The 19,096-nt window shown below is 45.1% G+C and overlaps 1 protein-coding gene across 8 annotated transcripts in view; it reads left to right on the top strand.

Annotated features, from left to right (window-relative positions):
* Positions 1-19,096, top strand: part of TTLL7 (tubulin tyrosine ligase like 7) — a 174,080-nt gene that overhangs the window by 28,461 nt on the left and 126,523 nt on the right. For 3 of the 8 annotated variants that reach the window (XM_072127473.1, XM_072127475.1, XM_072127474.1), the window contains exons 2-7: positions 1,228-1,315; positions 1,523-1,654; positions 5,548-5,669; positions 14,007-14,074; positions 15,365-15,523; positions 18,503-18,719. In XM_072127473.1, the coding sequence (XP_071983574.1) occupies positions 1,228-1,315; positions 1,523-1,654; positions 5,548-5,669; positions 14,007-14,074; positions 15,365-15,523; positions 18,503-18,719 (786 nt within the window). Of the gene's footprint in view, positions 1-1,227; positions 1,395-1,522; positions 1,655-5,547; positions 5,670-14,006; positions 14,075-15,364; positions 15,524-18,502; positions 18,720-19,096 lie in introns of all 8 variants that reach the window. The other 5 variants (XM_072127479.1, XM_072127478.1, XM_072127477.1 and 2 more) reach the window with 3 other exon arrangements.

The raw sequence follows: 19,096 nt of genomic DNA, 5'->3' as shown, positions 1-19,096 counted from the left end.
GGGATTACCCAAGATATGACCCTGCATCAGTGTAGCTACAGCAGTCTCAAGGTATGTTTGCTTCATAATGCATCAAATCAAATGGTAGGTTTCCTTTAAGGGTGTGTCAGACAGGCCTTTAACTGGTAACTCCCACTTGGCAATGTATTAATAAAACAATAACAGAGGAATGACAAAGGAATGGCACAACATAGAGTTATAGGAATTCAAAGATTAAGAATCTTGTGATCAATGGGGTTCCCATTGGTCAGACCCAAACTGATCCACGACCTATCCATAGGCCCATTATGGAGTCCCTATAAACATCTGCAAATAGGGTCTAGAATTAAAGGGAACCTGTCACCAGGGACCTCATTTTCACTAAAGACAGATTGTAAAAGCACATGACCCCTGCAGTGCAAAAATGCCTCTCTGCCTTTTCTAAGCATTACAGTATAATTGTGTGGTATAACTTACTCTTGCATCCTGACAAAGTTGGGCTTTGGTTTGGATGCATTCAAAAAACAACATGTGACTTGACTGAGCTGCAGACTGCCTCCATCTTTGTGCTCCTGTACTGCATGTCCCTCCCCCACTGATGTCAGCTCACCAGGCTGTGACCTCTGAGAAGGAGCAGGAAGAGGAGCTGTACAGGAGCACAAAGGTGGGGGCTAAGATTTGATGAGTGAGTAACACAGACAATGCACATGTTGTTCTTTGAAATGCATCCAAACCAAAGCCCAACCCCTATGACTACCCCAGCATTCTGTCAGGGTGCAAGGTAAATTATAACACACAATTATATTGTAATGCAAATGCTTAGAGAATATAGAAAGGCAGATTTGCAATGCAGTTGTGCAACCTGTCTTTAGTAAAAATGATGTCCTTGGTGACAGGTTCCCTTTAAAGGGATTTTCAGAAATCAGAAAATGTGATGAACTAACAAAAATAAAGTTATAACCACCAGTTTTTCACCATAGCTTTGTGAAGATGGCCACCCTGGTGACATAGGATTTGTCATAACTCACCATAGAATGGGTGCTGGTAGTGGTGGGGATTTTTTTTACTTGTTCTCACATATTCAGTTGCTTTGTGATTATTTTAGAAAATGTCCGATAGTGCTTTAAAAATCTCCATCAGGTCTAATTCAGGTCAATTGGTTTTTGCTTGACTGTTGCCAACCTTACTGCCACCATAGTGGTGGGACATCATTTTTTCTAACATGGATTGTATTTCACTCTCTTCAAGGTTTTCAAGCTTCTGCCATTGGTGGGATGTCATAGCCGGAGATTGTTACCTCCCAGAAATGATATGACGACCGGTTCATGTGAGCTGGGTACGGATGTCCAGGGTGTTCTTCTGACTCTACATTGCCGTATCACTGGCCATCATGCCATCCTTGCCCAATGAGTCTGGTATGACGTTTGTGTTTTCCCCGTCATTTCATTGTCATACTTTATGTGAACGAAAATTCTTTAAAAGTTCAAAAGTTGTTGTGTAGAAGCTTAAATGTTAAGTTTTTTTTGTTCTTCTGGTTTGGAAGATGCCTCATCCAGCTTGTCCTTAGGTACGGCTTTGACGTATCAGTCTAATGGCTCCAACAGGAGAAAGATCCGAAAAAAGAGGAAAACTGGCATCATCACGGCCAACGTTGCTGGAACCAAGTATGAGATTGGTAGGTGGTCCATGTAACACACTGGGGGACATGTATTATTGTATGTGTGCCAAAAAATTGTGTAATTTTTAGTTTTTTTTGGCGCAGGATTGTTGCGGATCGATCATTTATAACAGATGTTTCTGACTATCCCGACTTCTCCGTCTTTTTTTGGCGCAAGTGGGCGCGGCCTAGCTTTTCCACATTATCCGTCACATTTATGTGTATTTTGTTGGCATTTACAGACGCACATTTTGGCGCAAAATAGACCAGGAAAAAAAATGGTCAGATAGCAAAATTAAGGCGCAGTCCATGTAAGCTTTTGGCGCACATCTCATTGATGACGGCATTTTTATGTCGCACGACTGATTAGTTCTGTTCTGTGCGCCATTTTAATGCATCGGGCTGTGCTTTCAGGAGACTGACCTCCGATGCCGACAGTCGTGCTTGCACCAGAATTAGTAAATCCCCCCCCCTCCCCCCACTGACTTGTTTTACCACAATAGGACTTTATTTCTTATCCACAAGGCAGGTGATAAATGTCTGATCATTACAGGTCTTACTGCCATCTCCCCACCAGTCTCCAGAATAGGGGGTTCATACACCCATTGCCTTTCACTGACCACAAGTAGCCCATGCACAGTGCCACACCATTCACCGGGGCAGCTTCATAACAACTGTTTAAAATGAACGCTTGTGGCATAAAGGGGACAGGTCAACAGGTACCACATACATACAGACACACTTCACGTGATGGCTACTGTTCCCCTGATCAATTTAGTGTTTGGTTCTTCAAAATCCATTCACCCTTTCAAAAGATATGGCCTTCTGAACTTAAAGGAACCTGTCACCAGGGACCTCATTTTCACTAAACACAGATTGTAAGAGCCCATGACACCTGCAGTGCACATCTGCCTCTCTGCCTTTTCTAAGCATTTGCATTACAATATAACTGTGTGTTATAACTTACCTTGCATCCTGACAAAATCCTGGGGTAGTCATAGGGGGTGGACTTTGGTTTGCATGTATTTCAAAAAACAACATGTGACTTGTCTGAGCTGCAGACTGCCTCCATCTTTGTGCTCCTGTACAGCTTGTCCCTCCCCCACTGATGTCAGGCTGACCAGGCTGTAACCTCTGAGAAGGAGAAGGAGGTGGAGCTGTACAGGAGCCCAAAGGTGGGGGCCAAGCTCTGAGGAGTGAGTAACACAGACAAGCCACATATTGTCTTTTGAAATGCATCGAAACCAAAGTCCAGCCCCTGTGACTACCCCAGGATTTTGTCATGGAGCAAGAGTAAGTTATAACTAAAAATTTTATTGTAACGCAAATACTTAGAAAAGGCAGAAAGGCAGATTTGCACTGCAGGTGTACTGAGCTTCTGCAACCCGTCTTTAGTGAAAATGTGGTCCCTGGTGACCGGTTCCCTTTAATATGTGAATAACCTTATACTAGCCAAGGAGGCGGTAACCTTTTATTTCCTCAGGGGTGTGTCTCTGTCCGCTGGATGATAATCAAACGTTACCACCCCCTCGGAAAGGACAATTTTATTCACAATCTTTTCAACAGGTGGATGGATTTTGAAAAAACAATCAGGGGGGCAGCGACCATCACATGAGGTATGTCAGTCAATATTTTATACTTTCTAATATGTCTTTATTAATAGATAAAGGGGGTGGCTTCACAGGAAGTGAGCATAGTGTTTGTTTTGATATTGGCAAAAATGTGCCAAAATTTTGGTGTAATTTTTCGGGCATAAACTAAGTCAGCTAATAGGAGGTTCAAGACAAGATGGTCTTCAAATTTATTGCATTGTATAATGCTGTTGATAAAACTGTCCTATATTTATTTTGCTATAACATTTTTGGTTTATCTTTTTACTTAATGGCTTAGTTTATGGCAGAAAATTGCTTGAAAATTTGGCAGTTTTTTTTCAACATTTTGTTGAAATCTATCAGTAAAAGGCATCACAATAAACCAGGGACTCTTAGGCCGGTTCCACACTTGCAACGCATGCTGCTCGGAACGCACGGCCCGAACGCTGCACACTGGGAGTGAACTGACATGCTGAGTTCACTCCCGGTGTGCAGCGTTCGGGCCGTGCGTTCCGAGCAGCATGCGTTGCGAGTGTGATGCAAGTTCAGCGCATCACACTCGCAAGTGTTGAACGGCCCTTACTCATAGATCCAGGCACCTTGTGGTCATCTTTTTGTTTTTGTTATCCATGGCTTCCTTCTCAAAGCAAATTTCAATATTATGTTAATGTGCCTGAAAGGCTACTGGGGAGGTTCCCCAAGCCCCTCCGAGCTATATCTTCACTAGATGTTACACTGTCTCCTTTTTTGCTCCCTCTGCCCTTTCCCTTCACTCTGTCTGATGTAATCTCACTACAGCACAGAAAGTCTCAGCACGCAGCCTGAGGGGGAAGTGCTCCTGCACACTGTAACAGCCTTTGAATCTGCAGCATATAACTCGATTACCAAAGTCACTGGGGCACATTTACTTACCCATTCCTTACAGAAAGTGCATTGTCCGCCGATAATGCTTTGTGCCGCGATTCACTAAGATCCTGCATGTGTCGCTTCCCGGCTCAGGTCCAGTGGAGTTCACCATCTACTTCCTGGTGCATGTAAGTGCTTGATCTTGCAACACACTTTGAAAGTTAAATCCCGCGCTCAGTCCGAAACAGTCAGATCGTCTGACTGCCCCCCCCCCCGCCGCCCCCCACCCCGATTTCTGTCGCATAGAAGCAGCTCAGCTGCGCCAAAATCCGATCACATGCAACACATTCCCAGTGCAAACCCCTGTTAAATACCTGTCAAAGCTGCGCAAATCCCCAAAAGGGCGAACAGTCTGACAAAAGTGCGATCCGCGACCCTTAGTAAATAAGCCCCAATGTGTCTGGATCTATGAGTAAATAAATGGTTTATCATGTTTGATTTTGATAGTAGATTTCCTTTAACAAAGGCAATCAGCTGATGTCTCATCAGAGGTTCTCAAAGGGTTGTCCAAGCTTTGGGAGGGTCTATGACAGTGATGGTGAACCTTTTAGGGACTGAGTGCCAAAACTACAAGCAAAAGCCACATATTTTTCACAAAGTGCCAAATGCAACTAAAGTAACTTCAAACGTATTGGCATCTTGAGGACACCAATACTGTAGAAAGGAGAAATTTGGATTATTATTGTAGTTTCCCTCTAAGGTTCCTTAACAGGATGAATCACAAGTCCAGAGAAGGGTCTACAATGATAATCCAGCTCTGTCAGCACCTCCTTGCTCCTCCTGCACTTCTAGTCACTTTAAAATAGCGCTGAACATGGCACGTCCTGGGCTGCCTGTGACTACAGGAGAAGCTATTGAGTCCTGAATGGTGACCTTTGTGCTGGGTTAAGGGTGCCCTCAGAGAGGGCTCTGAGTGCCACCGGTGGCACCCGTGCCATAGGTTCGCCACCACTGGTCTATGATATCTATGACCTTTCCTTGGTGGTTTGACAACTGGGTCCTGCCATAATCTTATTCTTTTTGCAGGTTCTGTTATACATACTGTACATTCTAGCTCTGGGTACAGACAGCTCTGTGCACTGTGTAGTGGCCATGCTGGAGTACTGCAGCTTAGCTGCCATTCAAGTGACATGGTGTATGGAGCCTTCTGTATGGAGTCCCTACCCTAGTACTGCTGACTTGTGTAGACTTTGCCTAGAACATAAATTCCCTCTTATCCCTGAATGTGTTACCAAGTCTGAATGGCCGCCATAATTATAGTCTTATGATGTTTTTGGCGCTTTATCTATACATGTGGCCCGCAATATGCGGCTCTCCTGTGGCTTCCACAATGTACAGTTCTGGATAAACTTGTTAAGCCTCTGTAAAGTATAATTTAATCTGCGGTATTACTGTGTGTACGGTTTAATCCAGTCCGAGTGGTGATTGAAGAGATGCACTTTGTGAAGAGCCGGGACGATGACGAGACGGCGAACCTTATCTGGAGCGATTGTGCCGTACAACATGAAAAGATTGCTGAGCTCAGGAACTATCAGGTAAGCAATGGTGATGGAATATATGGACTATATATACATTCTGCATACACTTAGTGGTCACATTATTGGGTCAACTCATCTAGTACTGGGTAAGTATTATTTCTAGTGAAGAATATCTTCAAATATGGCACATGGCAGAATCCATATACAGGCGGTCCCCTACTTAAGGACACCCGACTTACAGGCGACCCCCTAGTTACAGACGGACCCCTCTGCCCACTATGACCTCTGGTGAAGCTCTCTGGATGCTATTACTATAGTCCCAGGCTGCAATGATCAGCTGTAAAGTGTCTGTAATGAAGCTTTATTGATAATCCTTGGTCCAATGAAAGCAAAAAATTTTGAAACTCCAGTTGTCACTGTTATATTGACACTGTTATACTGTTATATATATTTTTTTGGTCGACTTATATACAAATTCAACTTAAGAACAAACCTATGGACCCTATCTTTTATGTAACCCAGGGACTGGCTGTATACAGATAAGATTTTCGTCTGCCAAAAGCTTATATATACGGCAAGCGAGATCAAGAACCTTTTAAGGGATTTTGCTGTTTAAAGGGGACCTGTCAGCAGAAATTAACCTAATACACCACAACCAAATTGTTGCAAAGCGGATTGAAAACTTCCAGATTATGCTTCTTTTAGGGGCCACTGTGGTGGCATCATCCAGAAAAATCAACTTTGAAGTGAGATGAAAATAGGTTGTATAAAGATATTAGGGAGGAGACCTCAGCACTGAAGTCAAGTTCTCCTCCTCCTAAGAATACCCACTTCACTGTACTTGACAGTCCTGTGTCCAGGGACGTAACTGACTGGCTGAAGTCTGGTGTGTGATGTCAATTACAGTAGATGGGGTATTCTGATACAGGAGAGCTTGACTTTAGCTCTGAACTCTCCGCCTCCTTGACTGTATACAACCAATTTGTATCTCACTTCAAAGGTGATTTTCCGGATGATGCCATCACACTGGGCCTTGAAAAGAACATCACCTTGACAGTGTTTAATCTGATTCACATCAATCTAGTAGTAGATTATTTGGTAAATTTCTGATGACAGGTTCCCTTTAAAGGAAATCTATCAGTAAAACCAAGAATGATACATTTGGGACACTTACTCATAGATCCCGGCACCATGACTGTGGTAATCTTCTTGTATTTGTTATCCATGGCCTCCTTCTTTCTAAAATCAACTATTATAATTATGTTAATGAGTCTAAAGTGCTCTGGGGATGTTACCAGAACCTCTCCGTGCTTCACAGGCTGTTGCACAACCTCTTTTCCACTGTGTGAGATTACATCAGGCAGAGGGAGATGGAAGTGCTGGGGGAGCAGGGGGAGGTTGAGAGGTTTTCCTGTACAATGTAACAGTCTGTGAAGTTAAAGCACAGAGGGGCCCTTGTAACGCCTCCCTAGAGCCTTTGTGGCTCATTAGAATAATGTTTAAAGTTGATTTTGGAAGGAAGGAAGCCATGGAGAACAAATATAAGACGATTACCACAGTCACAGTGCCTGGATCTATGAGTAATGTCCCTGGTTTACTTGTGCACTGTTTATTCAGTGCCAAATAGCTGGGGATGAGATGTCAGCCCTTCACTATTCAGGGACCATCAATAATAATTCATGGTCAACCCCTTTAAGTAGCCCTGAGCATCTCAGAGTAGCTGCCACATATGTGGGATGCATAAAGTATAAGTGTAGGTGGGCACTAATAAGGAAGGTTCCGGATTTCTTAAATAAATTAATATTTATTTGTACATCCAAAAACATACAGATATAAAAATCAGACCTACAGACGTCTGTGTTAAAAGTTGGTCTTTGTAACAAAAAGACAACTAGCTTGAAAAAATAAAAAATCTAGCGCTTTAGAGATATGTCAAAAATGTATTTTAAGTAAAAAAATGGAGAGGAAAAGGTGATATCTCTTTGAAGGGTTCAAAGTTCGGATGCCGTATGAGAGGTAGGTATCCGGGAGGTATTTTAAGTGGCTGGCAAGATATAGGGCCCTATATCTGCATTGTAAGGCTAAAAATCGGATCGGACCAGTATAAATGACAGGTAATCTTAAATGACTGTAGTCATACACTCACGGTTAGACGGTTCTAGGTTGCTTTCATATTAGACAAAGTTTCTTCGCAATGGAGAATAATGAAAGGCAGTGTGGGCTGAGTACACTTTGGCGTCTCCACCGCCGCGTGTGTTGTGCAATGGCGCTCCAAGGTAGGTATTCAGGCGAGAGTCCTGCGTTAAGCAGCAAAGCTTTTGCTTCGTCTTCTCCTTTTGCAGTCCTGGTCAATCGTCTTGCAGGTCTTGCAGGTGAATGATAGCTGCACACAGCGGGGCGCGTCCACCCCAAGCAATAGAGTTTACAACACAGGATATTCTGCTATAAATCTCTTATTTAGAGATGAGCGAACATACTCGTCCGAGCTTGATGCTCGTTCGAGCATTAGCGTACTCGAAACTGCTCGTTGCTCGGACGAATACTTCGCCCGCTCGAGAAAATGGCAGCTCCCGCCGTTTTGCTTTTTGGCGGCCAGAAACAGAGCCAATCACAAGCCAGGAGACTCTGCACTCCACCCAGCATGACGTGGTACCCTTACACGTCGATAGCAGTGGTTGGCTGGCCAGATCAGGTGACCCTGGGATAGACTAGCCGCTGCCCGCGCTGCTCGGATCATTCTGTGTCTGGATGCCGCTAGGGAGAGAGCTGCTGCTGGTCAGGGAAAGCGTTAGGCTGTTCTATTAGAATAGTGTTAGGCAGGAGTGATTCTCCAAGAACCCAACAGCCCTTCTTAGGGCTACAATAACGTTCTACTTTTTTTTTTTTTGTTTGCTTGTGGCTGTGCTTCCTGGCACTAGTAGTGCAGCTAGTACCATATTGTGAGGAATTTGCAGGGGGACTTGCTACCGTTGTGTTTAGCTCTTAGTGACACACATATCCACCTCAAACACCAAAGTGGGAAAATTTATTAGGGGTTGGATTTCAATTAGGCACAGTCATTTCCTTTGTATTTTACGTTTATTTTTTCATAACTCAGCGTCATCTCATCAGTGTGCTTTCATACTTGGCTAGAAAATAGCCAAAGGAGAATCCAAACGGCTTACTTACGCCTACAATAGCGTTATATATATTTTATTTCTGGTTGATCTGCTGGTGGCTGTCCTTGCTGCAGTGCATATACTAGTCAATTGTGAGGAATTTGGAGTGAGACTTGCGACCGCTGTGTTTAGCGCTTAGTGACGCACATATCCATCGCAAAGACCGAAGTGGGAAAATTTATTAGGGGTTGGATTTCAATTAGGCACAGTCTGCCATTTCCTTTTTATTTTACATTTATTTTTTCATAACTCAGCGTCATCTCATCAGTGTGCTTTCATACTTGGCTAGAAAATAGCCATAGCAATAGGATAGCATTGTTTGGTTTTAAAAACTAAAAAACACAAAAAAAAACTAAAAAACACAAAAAAACACAAAAAAAAGTTAAAAAAAAAATTAAAGTTATATAACTTTCATTTTCAAAATGTTTAACCCGAGGGCTAGGGGTAGAGGACGAGGACGAGGGCGGGGACGTGGGCGTCCATCTACTGCAGGGGTCAGAGGCCGTGGTCCTGGGCGGGGTGAGACACCACCTGCTGATGAGGGAGCGGGGGAACGCCGCAGAGCTACACTCCCTAGGTTCAACATGTCTGAAGTTACTGGGACTCGTGGTAGAGCACTGTTGAGGCCAGAACAGTGCGAACAGGTGATGTCGTGGATTGCCGACAATGCTTCGAGCAATTTGTCCACCAGTCAGTCTTCCACGCAGTCCACCCATGTCACCGAAATCGGCACTCCTCCAGCTCCTGCACCTCAGCCTCCTCCCCCCCAGTCTGCCCCCTCCCAGGAAAATTTGGCATTTGAACTGGCATACTCTGAGGAACTGTTTTCTGGACCCTTCCCACAGTCACAAACCACTTGTCCGGTTGCTGCTGAGCAATTTTCCGATGCCCAGGTTTTCCACCAGTCGCAGTCTGTGGGTGATGATGACCTTCTTGACGTAGTGGAAGTGTGTAAAGAGGTGTCCGACGATGAGGAGACACGGTTGTCAGACAGTGGTGAAGTTGTTGTCAGGGCAGGAAGTCCGAGGGGGGAGCAGACTGAGGGATCGGAGGATGATGAGGTGACAGACCCAAGCTGGGTTGAGAGGCCGGGTGAACACAGTGCTTCTGAGACGGAGGAGAGTCCTATAGCAGAACAGGTTGGAAGAGGCAGTGGTGGGGCCAGACGGAGAGGCAGGGCCAGAGCAGGTGCATCAGCGCCAAATGTGTCACGTAGTGAAGCTCCCGTGGCGAGGGCTCCCGCGGCGAGGGCTAGATTTTCAGAAGTCTGGAGGTTCTTTAAGGAAACACCGGATGACCGACGGACTGTGGTGTGCAACCTTTGCCAAACCAGGATCAGCAGGGGTTCCACCACTACTAGCTTAACTACCACAGAGTATGCGCAGGCATATGAATGCTAAACACCCGAATCAGTGGCACCAAGCCCGTTCACCTCCGGCCGTGCACACCACTGCTCCTTCCCCTGTGTCAGCTGATAGTCAGCCCCCTGCCCAGGACCCTGGCACAAAAACCCCATCGTCGCCTCCACGATCCTCCACAGCATCCACCAGCGTTCAGCTCTCCATACCCCAGACGCTGGAGCGGAAAAGAAAATATAGTGCAACCCACCCGCACGCCCAAGCCCTTAATGTCCACATCTCCAGATTGCTTAGCCTGGAGATGCTGCCCTATAGGCTAGTAGAGACCGAGGCCTTTCGCAACCTCATGGCGGCGGCCGCCCCTCGGTATTCGGTCCCCAGCCGCCACTACTTTTCCCGATGTGCCGTCCCAGCCCTGCACCAGCACGTGTCAGACAACATCATCCGTGCCCTGACCAACGCCGTTTCTGACAAGGTCCACCTGACCACGGACACGTGGACGAGTGCTGCCGGGCAGGGCCACTATATATCGCTGACGGCACATTGGGTTAACTTGGTGGAGGCTGGGACCGAGTCTGACCCTGGGGCTGGTCATATACTGCCGACGCCGAGGATTGCGGGGCCTACCTCGGTCCAGGTCTCAAAGGCCTACTATGCCTCCTCCTCCTCCCACCCCTCCTCCACCTCCTCCTCCGAACTACCATCCGTGGGCATGGCGCCATCAGTCGCTATCTCTAGGCACAGCAGCAGTGCCGTCGCTAAGCGACAGCAGGCGGTGCTCAAACTGCTGAGCCTAGGCGATAAAAGGCACACCGCCCAAGAACTATTACAGGGCATCACGGCGCAGACTGATCTGTGGCTGGCACCGCTGAACCTGAAGCCAGGCATGGTTGTGTGTGACAACGGCCGTAACCTGGTGGCGGCTCTGCAACTCGGCAGACTGACACATGTGCCATGCCTGGCCCATGTGTTAAATCTGATAGTTCAGCGTTTCCTCAAGACATACCCCAATCTGTCAGATTTGCTCACGAAGGTGCGCCGCATCTTTGCGCATTTCAGGAAGTCCAGCACAGATGCTGCCACTCTCAGGGCAGCGCAGCGCCGCCTCCAACTGCCCGCTCACCGACTGTTGTGCGACGTGCCCACGAGGTGGAATTCAACACTGACCATGTTATCCAGAGTTTACCAGCAGCGCAGAGCGATTGTAGACTGCCAGATGTCAACTTCCACCAGAACTGGTAGTCAGGTCAGTCAGCTTCCTCAAGTCTACAATGAGGAGTGGACGTGGATGTCTGATATCTGTCAGGTGCTGAGTAACTTTGAGGAGTCAACACAGATGGTCAGTGGCGATGCCGCCATCATCAGCCTCACCATCCCGCTGCTTGGCCTGTTGAAAAACTCTCTGATCAGCATGAAGTCGGAAGCTTTGCGCTCGTCACAAGAGACGGGGGAAGAAGATTCCCTTGTTGATAGCCAAAGCACCCTCAGGTCTGTTTCTCAGCGCATATCGGAGGAGGTGGAGGAGGATGAGGAGGAAGAGGAGGAGAATGTTGGCGAGACACAAGAGGGGAGCATTGCTCAGACCTTCACTGTTCAGCGTGTATGGGCAGAAGAAGAGGAGTTGGAGGAGGAGGAAATGGACAGTCAGGCCAGTGAGGGGAGTGAATTCTTGCGCGTTGGGACTCTGGCGCATATGGCAGATTTCATGCTAGGCTGCCTATCCCGTGACCCTCGCGTTCAAAGAATTTATTCCAGCACCGATTACTGGGTGTTCACTCTCCTGGACCCACGGTACAAGCAAAATCTTTCCACTCTCATCCCTGGAGAGGAAAGGAGTGTGAGAATGCATGAATACCAGCAGGCCCTGGTGCACAAGCTGAAACAGTATTTCCCTTCTGACAGCGCTAGCGGCAGAGTGCGTAGTTCTGCGGGACAAGTAGCGAGGGAGAGTAGGCGAGCAGGCAGCTTGTCCAGCACTGGCAAGGGTACGCTTTACAAGGCTTTTGCCAGCTTTATGTCACCCCAGCAAGACACTGTCACCTTTCCCCAGTCTCGGCAGAGTAGGGCTGATCTTTACAGAAAGATGGTGAGGGAGTACGTAGCTGACCATACCATCGTCCTAAATGATCACACAGCTCCCTACAACTACTGGGTCTCAAAGCTGGACATGTGGCACGAACTGGCGCTGTACGCCTTGGAGGTTCTTGCCTGCCCTGCCGCTAGCGTCTTGTCCGAGCGGGTTTTCAGTGCAGCTGGTGGCATCATCACCGATAAGCGTACACGCCTGTCGACTGACAGCGCTGACAGGCTGACGCTTATTAAGATGAATAAAGCCTGGATTTCTCATAATTTCCAGTCTCCACCAGGTGAAGGAAGCTCAACCTGAATAATTTATGCACTCCTCCTTCTCCTCATTTTCCTCCTTCTCCTCCTCTTTGTACACTAAAGCAGAGGAAACTGGCTATTTTTTGACAGGGCCCACTGGCTCTAGCTATAGTACTTTATGCATTTAATTTTTCTGGAGGGCCACCGACCCGGTCCTCTGTTTTAAACAATTTTTGGGAGTGCCACATACAGGCACTCAATCTATTCAATTTTTCTGGAGGGCCACCTACCTGCTCCTCTGGTTTGAAAACTTTTTTGGACTGCCACATACAGGCACTCAATCTATTTCATTTTTCTGGAGGGCCACCTACCTGCTCCTCTGGTTTGAAAACTTTTTTGGACTGCCACATACAGGCACTCAATCTATTTCATTTTTCTGGAGGGCCACCTACCTGCTCCTCTGGTTTGAAAACTTTTTTGGACTGCCACATACAGGCACTCAATCTATTCCATTTTTCTGGAGGGCCACCTACCTGCTCCTCTGGTTTGAAAACTTTTTTGGACTGCCACATACAGGCACTCAATCTATTCCATTTTTCTGGAGGGCCACCTACCTGCTCCTCTGGTTTGAAAACTTTTTTGGACTGCCACATACAGGCACTATCCAAATTAAATTGTCTCCATAGCAGCCTCCACACGTTGTCTCCATTGCTACCTCCAAAAGTCGTCCATATAGCTGCCTCCATACATCGTCCCCTTATCAAACGAGGTGTGTCAGGCACAAATTTGGGTTGTTTTCATGGATTCCACATCAAAGTTGTTAACTTTGTCGCCACCCTGCTGTGTAATCCACAAAATATACTGGCAAACTTTTATCATGTAGCGATATTATTTGAGCGCTTCTTGCTCACCTCCTTTGGTTCCTCTCTGCCACCCATTGGTTTGAAGCCTGAGTCCATTTAGGGTATGTCGCCATGCCACTCTCTAGCCTGCCGCTGCTGCCGCTGCCTCTGCATGCCGTCCCCTATAGTGTCAGGGTCAATTATTGGATGTTTTAGATGCTATCTAGCTTCATTCTGTCACTCTGTCATGGCCATGCTGTTGCCCATAATTTTGGCATAATGGTGCGATTATGCAGCCTCAGAGGCATCCATGCATGCTGCCCCTGCTGTTTCCTGTCCATTTCCGTGGTGTTTCCATCCTTTTCTGAGGTTCCCAGGTGTTTGGCCAAGCTTCCCTGTGCAGAGCCTTGGTCCCCTTGAAAAATGCTCGAGTCTCCCATTGACTTCAATGGGGCTCGTTATTCGAGACGAGCACTCGAGCATCGGGAAAAGTTCGTCTCGAATAACGAGTACCCGAGCATTTTAGTGCTCGCTCATCTCTACTCTTATTGCGTTTTGAGTTCTTGGTGCTTTTTTGTGAGTGGTTGTTAGATGGTTCTCGATCCTATGATTTATAGCTGTAACTGTGGCTAGACGCGTTTCAGAGCAAACAGCTCTTTCCTCAGTAGTGGGATGACTTCCATGATCACATATTGTTCTTATTTTTTCCAGAGAATCAACCATTTCCCTGGGATGGGGGAGATCTGTCGGAAAGATTGTCTTTCAAGAAACATGACCAAGTAAGTGATACTTGTATAAACTAATTCAAAGCTGTGGCCCACTAGACCATCACAACTGCTAATAATATAAAAAACTAAGCAACTTTGTGAATGGTCTTAATTAAACCTCTATTATAATGTTTTTTTTAACTTCTGTGCTGATCTGTGTGTCTCCATAGTAACAGACTACAAACAAATTCCTGTGTTGTCTGATTCTGTATTCATCACATTTTTGCTACCCCCTATAAAGTGAAATATATATGATATTCGTCACAAGGGGGACTAGATGGTTTTTGACCAAGGTCTCCAGGACTGTCTCATGTAACTACCTGTTAGGTTGTATAAGTAGGGGATATGCTTATTGCTATGCCCAGGCTTGTGAATTTTTGTATAAGTCAGTCCCTTTATGAGACAAACATTAATTTATGTTATTGATTCAAATATGTAACTTAATGGGCATATATTATAGTATTCGATGTGATAACACACTTTACTGTAAACTTAGGCGGCACAGTGGCTCAGTGGTTAGCACTACAGCCTTGCAGCGCTGGGGTCCTGGGTTGAAGTCAACATCTGCAAAGAGTTTGTATGTTCTCTCTGTGTTTGCGTGGGTTTCCTCCGGTTCCTCCGGTTTCCTCCCACACTCCAAAACATACTGGTAGGTTGATTAGATTATAAGCCTCAAAGGGACAGGGACTGATTTGGCAAACTCTGTGCAACGCTGCGTAATCTGTGTGCGCTATATAAATAAAGAATTATTATGATTAATTTTATACAGTATGTTCGTTAGTTCTGACAAGAATTGGGTAAAACAAAAGGAAACTTAAATGAAATTGTGTTTTTTTTAAATTAAAAATTGTATATGTTTTGAAAACTTCTAAAGAGCTCCTCTATTCCAGCACAGCAGGTCTAGCCCCCACGTATTGCCTCTTTACGATCAGAAGTGATGACATCATGTTCATCTTTCATATGACTTCTAATGCAGTCTCTGGTCTCAGCTCTCACAAGCTGTCCATATACATATGACCACTTGAGTGGCTTTATGAACAATGGTCTTGATGTCACATGAACAATTGTCTTTGACATGGATTGTAAGCCCTTGGTACCAGATATGCAGTGCTGGAATGGAGGATCTATTAGTTTGTGAATTTGAATTTTTCTTGGTGCCATCTGGTAAAACCTTTCCTTCTAAGATAAGTAGGAGGGGCACACAGGTTTTATAATTATTTCATGGCTCCCTCATACTATTGTAATGTTACTTGGCATTATATATAGTCATCACACTGCTCAAAACTATATTCTATTTTCCAGAATGATCAAGTGTCAACCTCATGAATACAGCTTTATACCCCGCACATGGATATTCCCAGCAGAATACACTCAGTACCAAAACTATGTGAAAGAATTAAAGAAGAAAAGGAAGCAGAAAACCTTCATTATCAAACCAGCCAATGGAGCAATGGGTCATGGGTAATCCACCACCTTATACATGACACTTTACATCACTACTGACAATAGATGATGTCACACTTATCTCCTGCTCCCTGTACAATGACCTCTATATAGATAACACTGACCCATCATTACATCACTACTGACAATAGATGACGTCACAGCTTATCTCCTCCCCCTCCCTGTACAATGACCTCTATATAGATAACACTGACCCATCATTACATCACTACTGACAATAGATGATGTCACAGCTTATCTCCTCCCCCTCCCTGTACAATAACCATTATATAGATAACACTGACCCATCATTACATCACTACTGACAATAGATGATGTCACAGCTTATCCCCTCCCCCTCCCTGTACAATGACCTCTATATAGATAACACTGACCCATCATTACATCACTACTGACAATAGATGATGTCAAAGCTTATCTCCTCCCCCTCCCTGTACAATGACCTCTATATAGATAACACTGACCCATCATTACATCACTACTGACAATAGATGATGTCACAGCTTATCCCCTCCCCCTCCCTGTACAGTGACCTCTATATAGATAAACATTTACCCATCATCACATCACTACTGACAATAGATGATGTCACAGCTTACCTCCTTCTCCTCCCTGTACAGTAACCTCTATATAAATAAACATTGACCCATCATTACATCACTACTGACAATAGATGATGTCACAGCTTATCTCCTCCCCCTCCCTGTACAATGTCCTCTATATAGATAACACTGACCCATGATTACATCACTACTAACAGCTGATCTCCTCCCCCTCCCTGTACAATGTCCTCTATATAGATAACACTGACCCATCATTACATCACTACTGACAATAGATGATGTCACAGCTTATCTCCTCCCCTCCCTGTACAATGACCTCTATATAGATAACACTGACCCATCATTACATCACTACTGACAATAGATGATGTCACAGGTTATCTCCTCCCCCTCCCTGTACAATGACCTCTATATAGATAACACTGACCCATCATTACATCACTACTGACAATAGATGATGTCACAGCTTATCTCCTCCCCCTCCCTGTACAATGACCTCTATATAGATAACACTGACCCATCATTACATCACTACTGACAATAGATGATGTCACAGCTTACCCCCCCCCCCTGTACAATGACCTCTATATAGATAACACTGACCCATCATTACATCACTACTGACTATAGATGATGTCACAGCTTATCTCCTCCCCCTCCCTCTACAATTACCTCTATATAGATAATACTGACCCATCATTACATCACTACTGACAATAGATGATGTCACAGCTTATCTCCTCCCCCTCCCTGTACAATGACCTCTATATAGATAACACTGACCCATCATTACATCACTACTGACAATAGATGATGTCACAGCTTATCCCCCCCCTGTACAATGACCTCTATATAGATAACACTGACCCATCATTACATCCCTACTGACCATAGATGATGTCACAGCTTATCTCCTCCTCCATGTACAATGACCTCTATATAGATAACACTGACCCATCATTACATCACTACTGACAATAGATGATGTCACAGCTTATCTCCTCCCCCTCCCTGTACAATGACCTCTATATAGATAACACTGACCCATCATTACATCACTACTGACAATAGATGATGTCACAGCTTATCTCCTCCCCCTCCCTGTACAATGACCTCTATATAGATAACACTGACCCATCATTACATCACTACTGACAATAGATGATGTCACAGCTTATCCCCCCCCCTGTACAATGACCTCTATATAGATAACACTGACCCATCATTACATCACTACTGACTATAGATGATGTCACAGCTTATCTCCTCCCCCTCCCTGTACAATGACCTCTATATAGATAACACTGACCCATCATTACATCACTACTGACAATAGATGATGTCACAACTTATCTCCTCCTCCTCCCTGTACAATGACCTCTATACAGATAACACTGACCCATCATTACATCACTACTGACAATAGATGACGTCACAGCTTATCTCCTCCCCCTCCCTGTACAATGACCTCTATATAGATAACACTGACCCATCATTACATCACTACTGACAATAGATGATGTCACAGCTTATCTCCTCCCCCTCCCTGTACAATGACCTCTATATAGATAACACTGACCCATCATTACATCACTACTGACAATAGATGATGTCACAGCTTATCTCCTCCCCCTCCCTGTACAATGACCTCTATATAGATAACACTGACCCATCATTACATCACTACTGACAATAATAATAATAATAATAATAATAATAATAATCTTTATTTATATAGCGCCATCAAATTCCGTAGCGCTTTACAAATCATAGGGGACATATACAACTATATTACATTACAAAGAACAAACAGTCATATGGAACAATAGGAGTGAGGGCCCTGCTCACAAGAGCTTACAAACTATGAGGATGAGGGGGTGACACAAGAGGTTGTATAATGGTCCAGCCATTCTTTATAAGGGACAATAGATGATGTCACAGCTTATCCCCCCCCCCCTGTACAATGACCTCTATATAGATAACACTGACCCATCATTACATCCCTACTGACCATAGATGATGTCACAGCTTATCTCCTCCTCCATGTACAATGACCTCTATATAGATAACACTGACCCATCATTACATCACTACTGACAATAGATGACGTCACAGCTTATCTCCTCCCCCTCCCTGTACAATGACCTCTATATAGAAAACACTGACCCATCATTACATCCCTACTACCCATAGATGATGTCACAGCTTATCTCCTCCTCCATGTACAGTGACCTCTATATAGATAACACTGACCCATCATTACATCCCTACTACCCATAGATGATGTCACAGCTTATCTCCTCCTCCATGTACAGTGACCTCACAGTTCACATGCAGCAGCAGTTATCACAGCATCACAATTGTTGCTGTAACTAATAAGAGGATGTTCTATTCTCTCGGCTCTTCCCATCAGGATATCTCTGATCCGGAACGGGGAGAAGCTTCAGGCTCAGGACCATCTCATTGTTCAGGAATATCTCGACAAGCCGTTCTTGCTGGAAGGATACAAGTTTGATTTGCGCATCTACATCCTGGTGACGTCCTGCGATCCCCTGAGGATATTTCTGTACAATGACGGGCTGGTCAGGATGGGCACGGAGAAGTATCATCCGCCCTCAGAATCCAATTTGGTGAGTTTTATGTCTGTGTAATGGAAACCATCTGGGAGATTAATGACTGAATCATCTAATATTACAAAAACATGGCTGCTTTCTGACATAAACAGCGCCACCACTGTGCACAGCTTGCGTGTGGTATTGCTGCTTAGTCTCATTCATTTAAAGGGGGCTTTTTGCTTTTTTCGGGATGCCCACTTCACCCCGTGACCCTGGCGGGCCCGTGGATATGACATCACATTCATTACACACATATAATATGGGGGAGATTTATCAGAAGTGTCTTAGAGCAGAACTGTTCTAGTTGCCATTGACAACCAATCAGAGCACAGCTTTCATTTTCCCACAGCTGTTTTTAAACTTAAAGCTGAGCTCTGATTGGCTTCTGAAAA

The sequence above is a fragment of the Engystomops pustulosus genome, chromosome 10 (genome assembly GCF_040894005.1).
Source record: "Engystomops pustulosus chromosome 10, aEngPut4.maternal, whole genome shotgun sequence".
NCBI classification, from domain to species: Eukaryota; Metazoa; Chordata; class Amphibia; order Anura; family Leptodactylidae; genus Engystomops; species Engystomops pustulosus.
The sequence above is the reverse complement of the archived record's forward strand: the minus strand, read 5'-3'. Positions and strand labels throughout refer to the sequence as shown.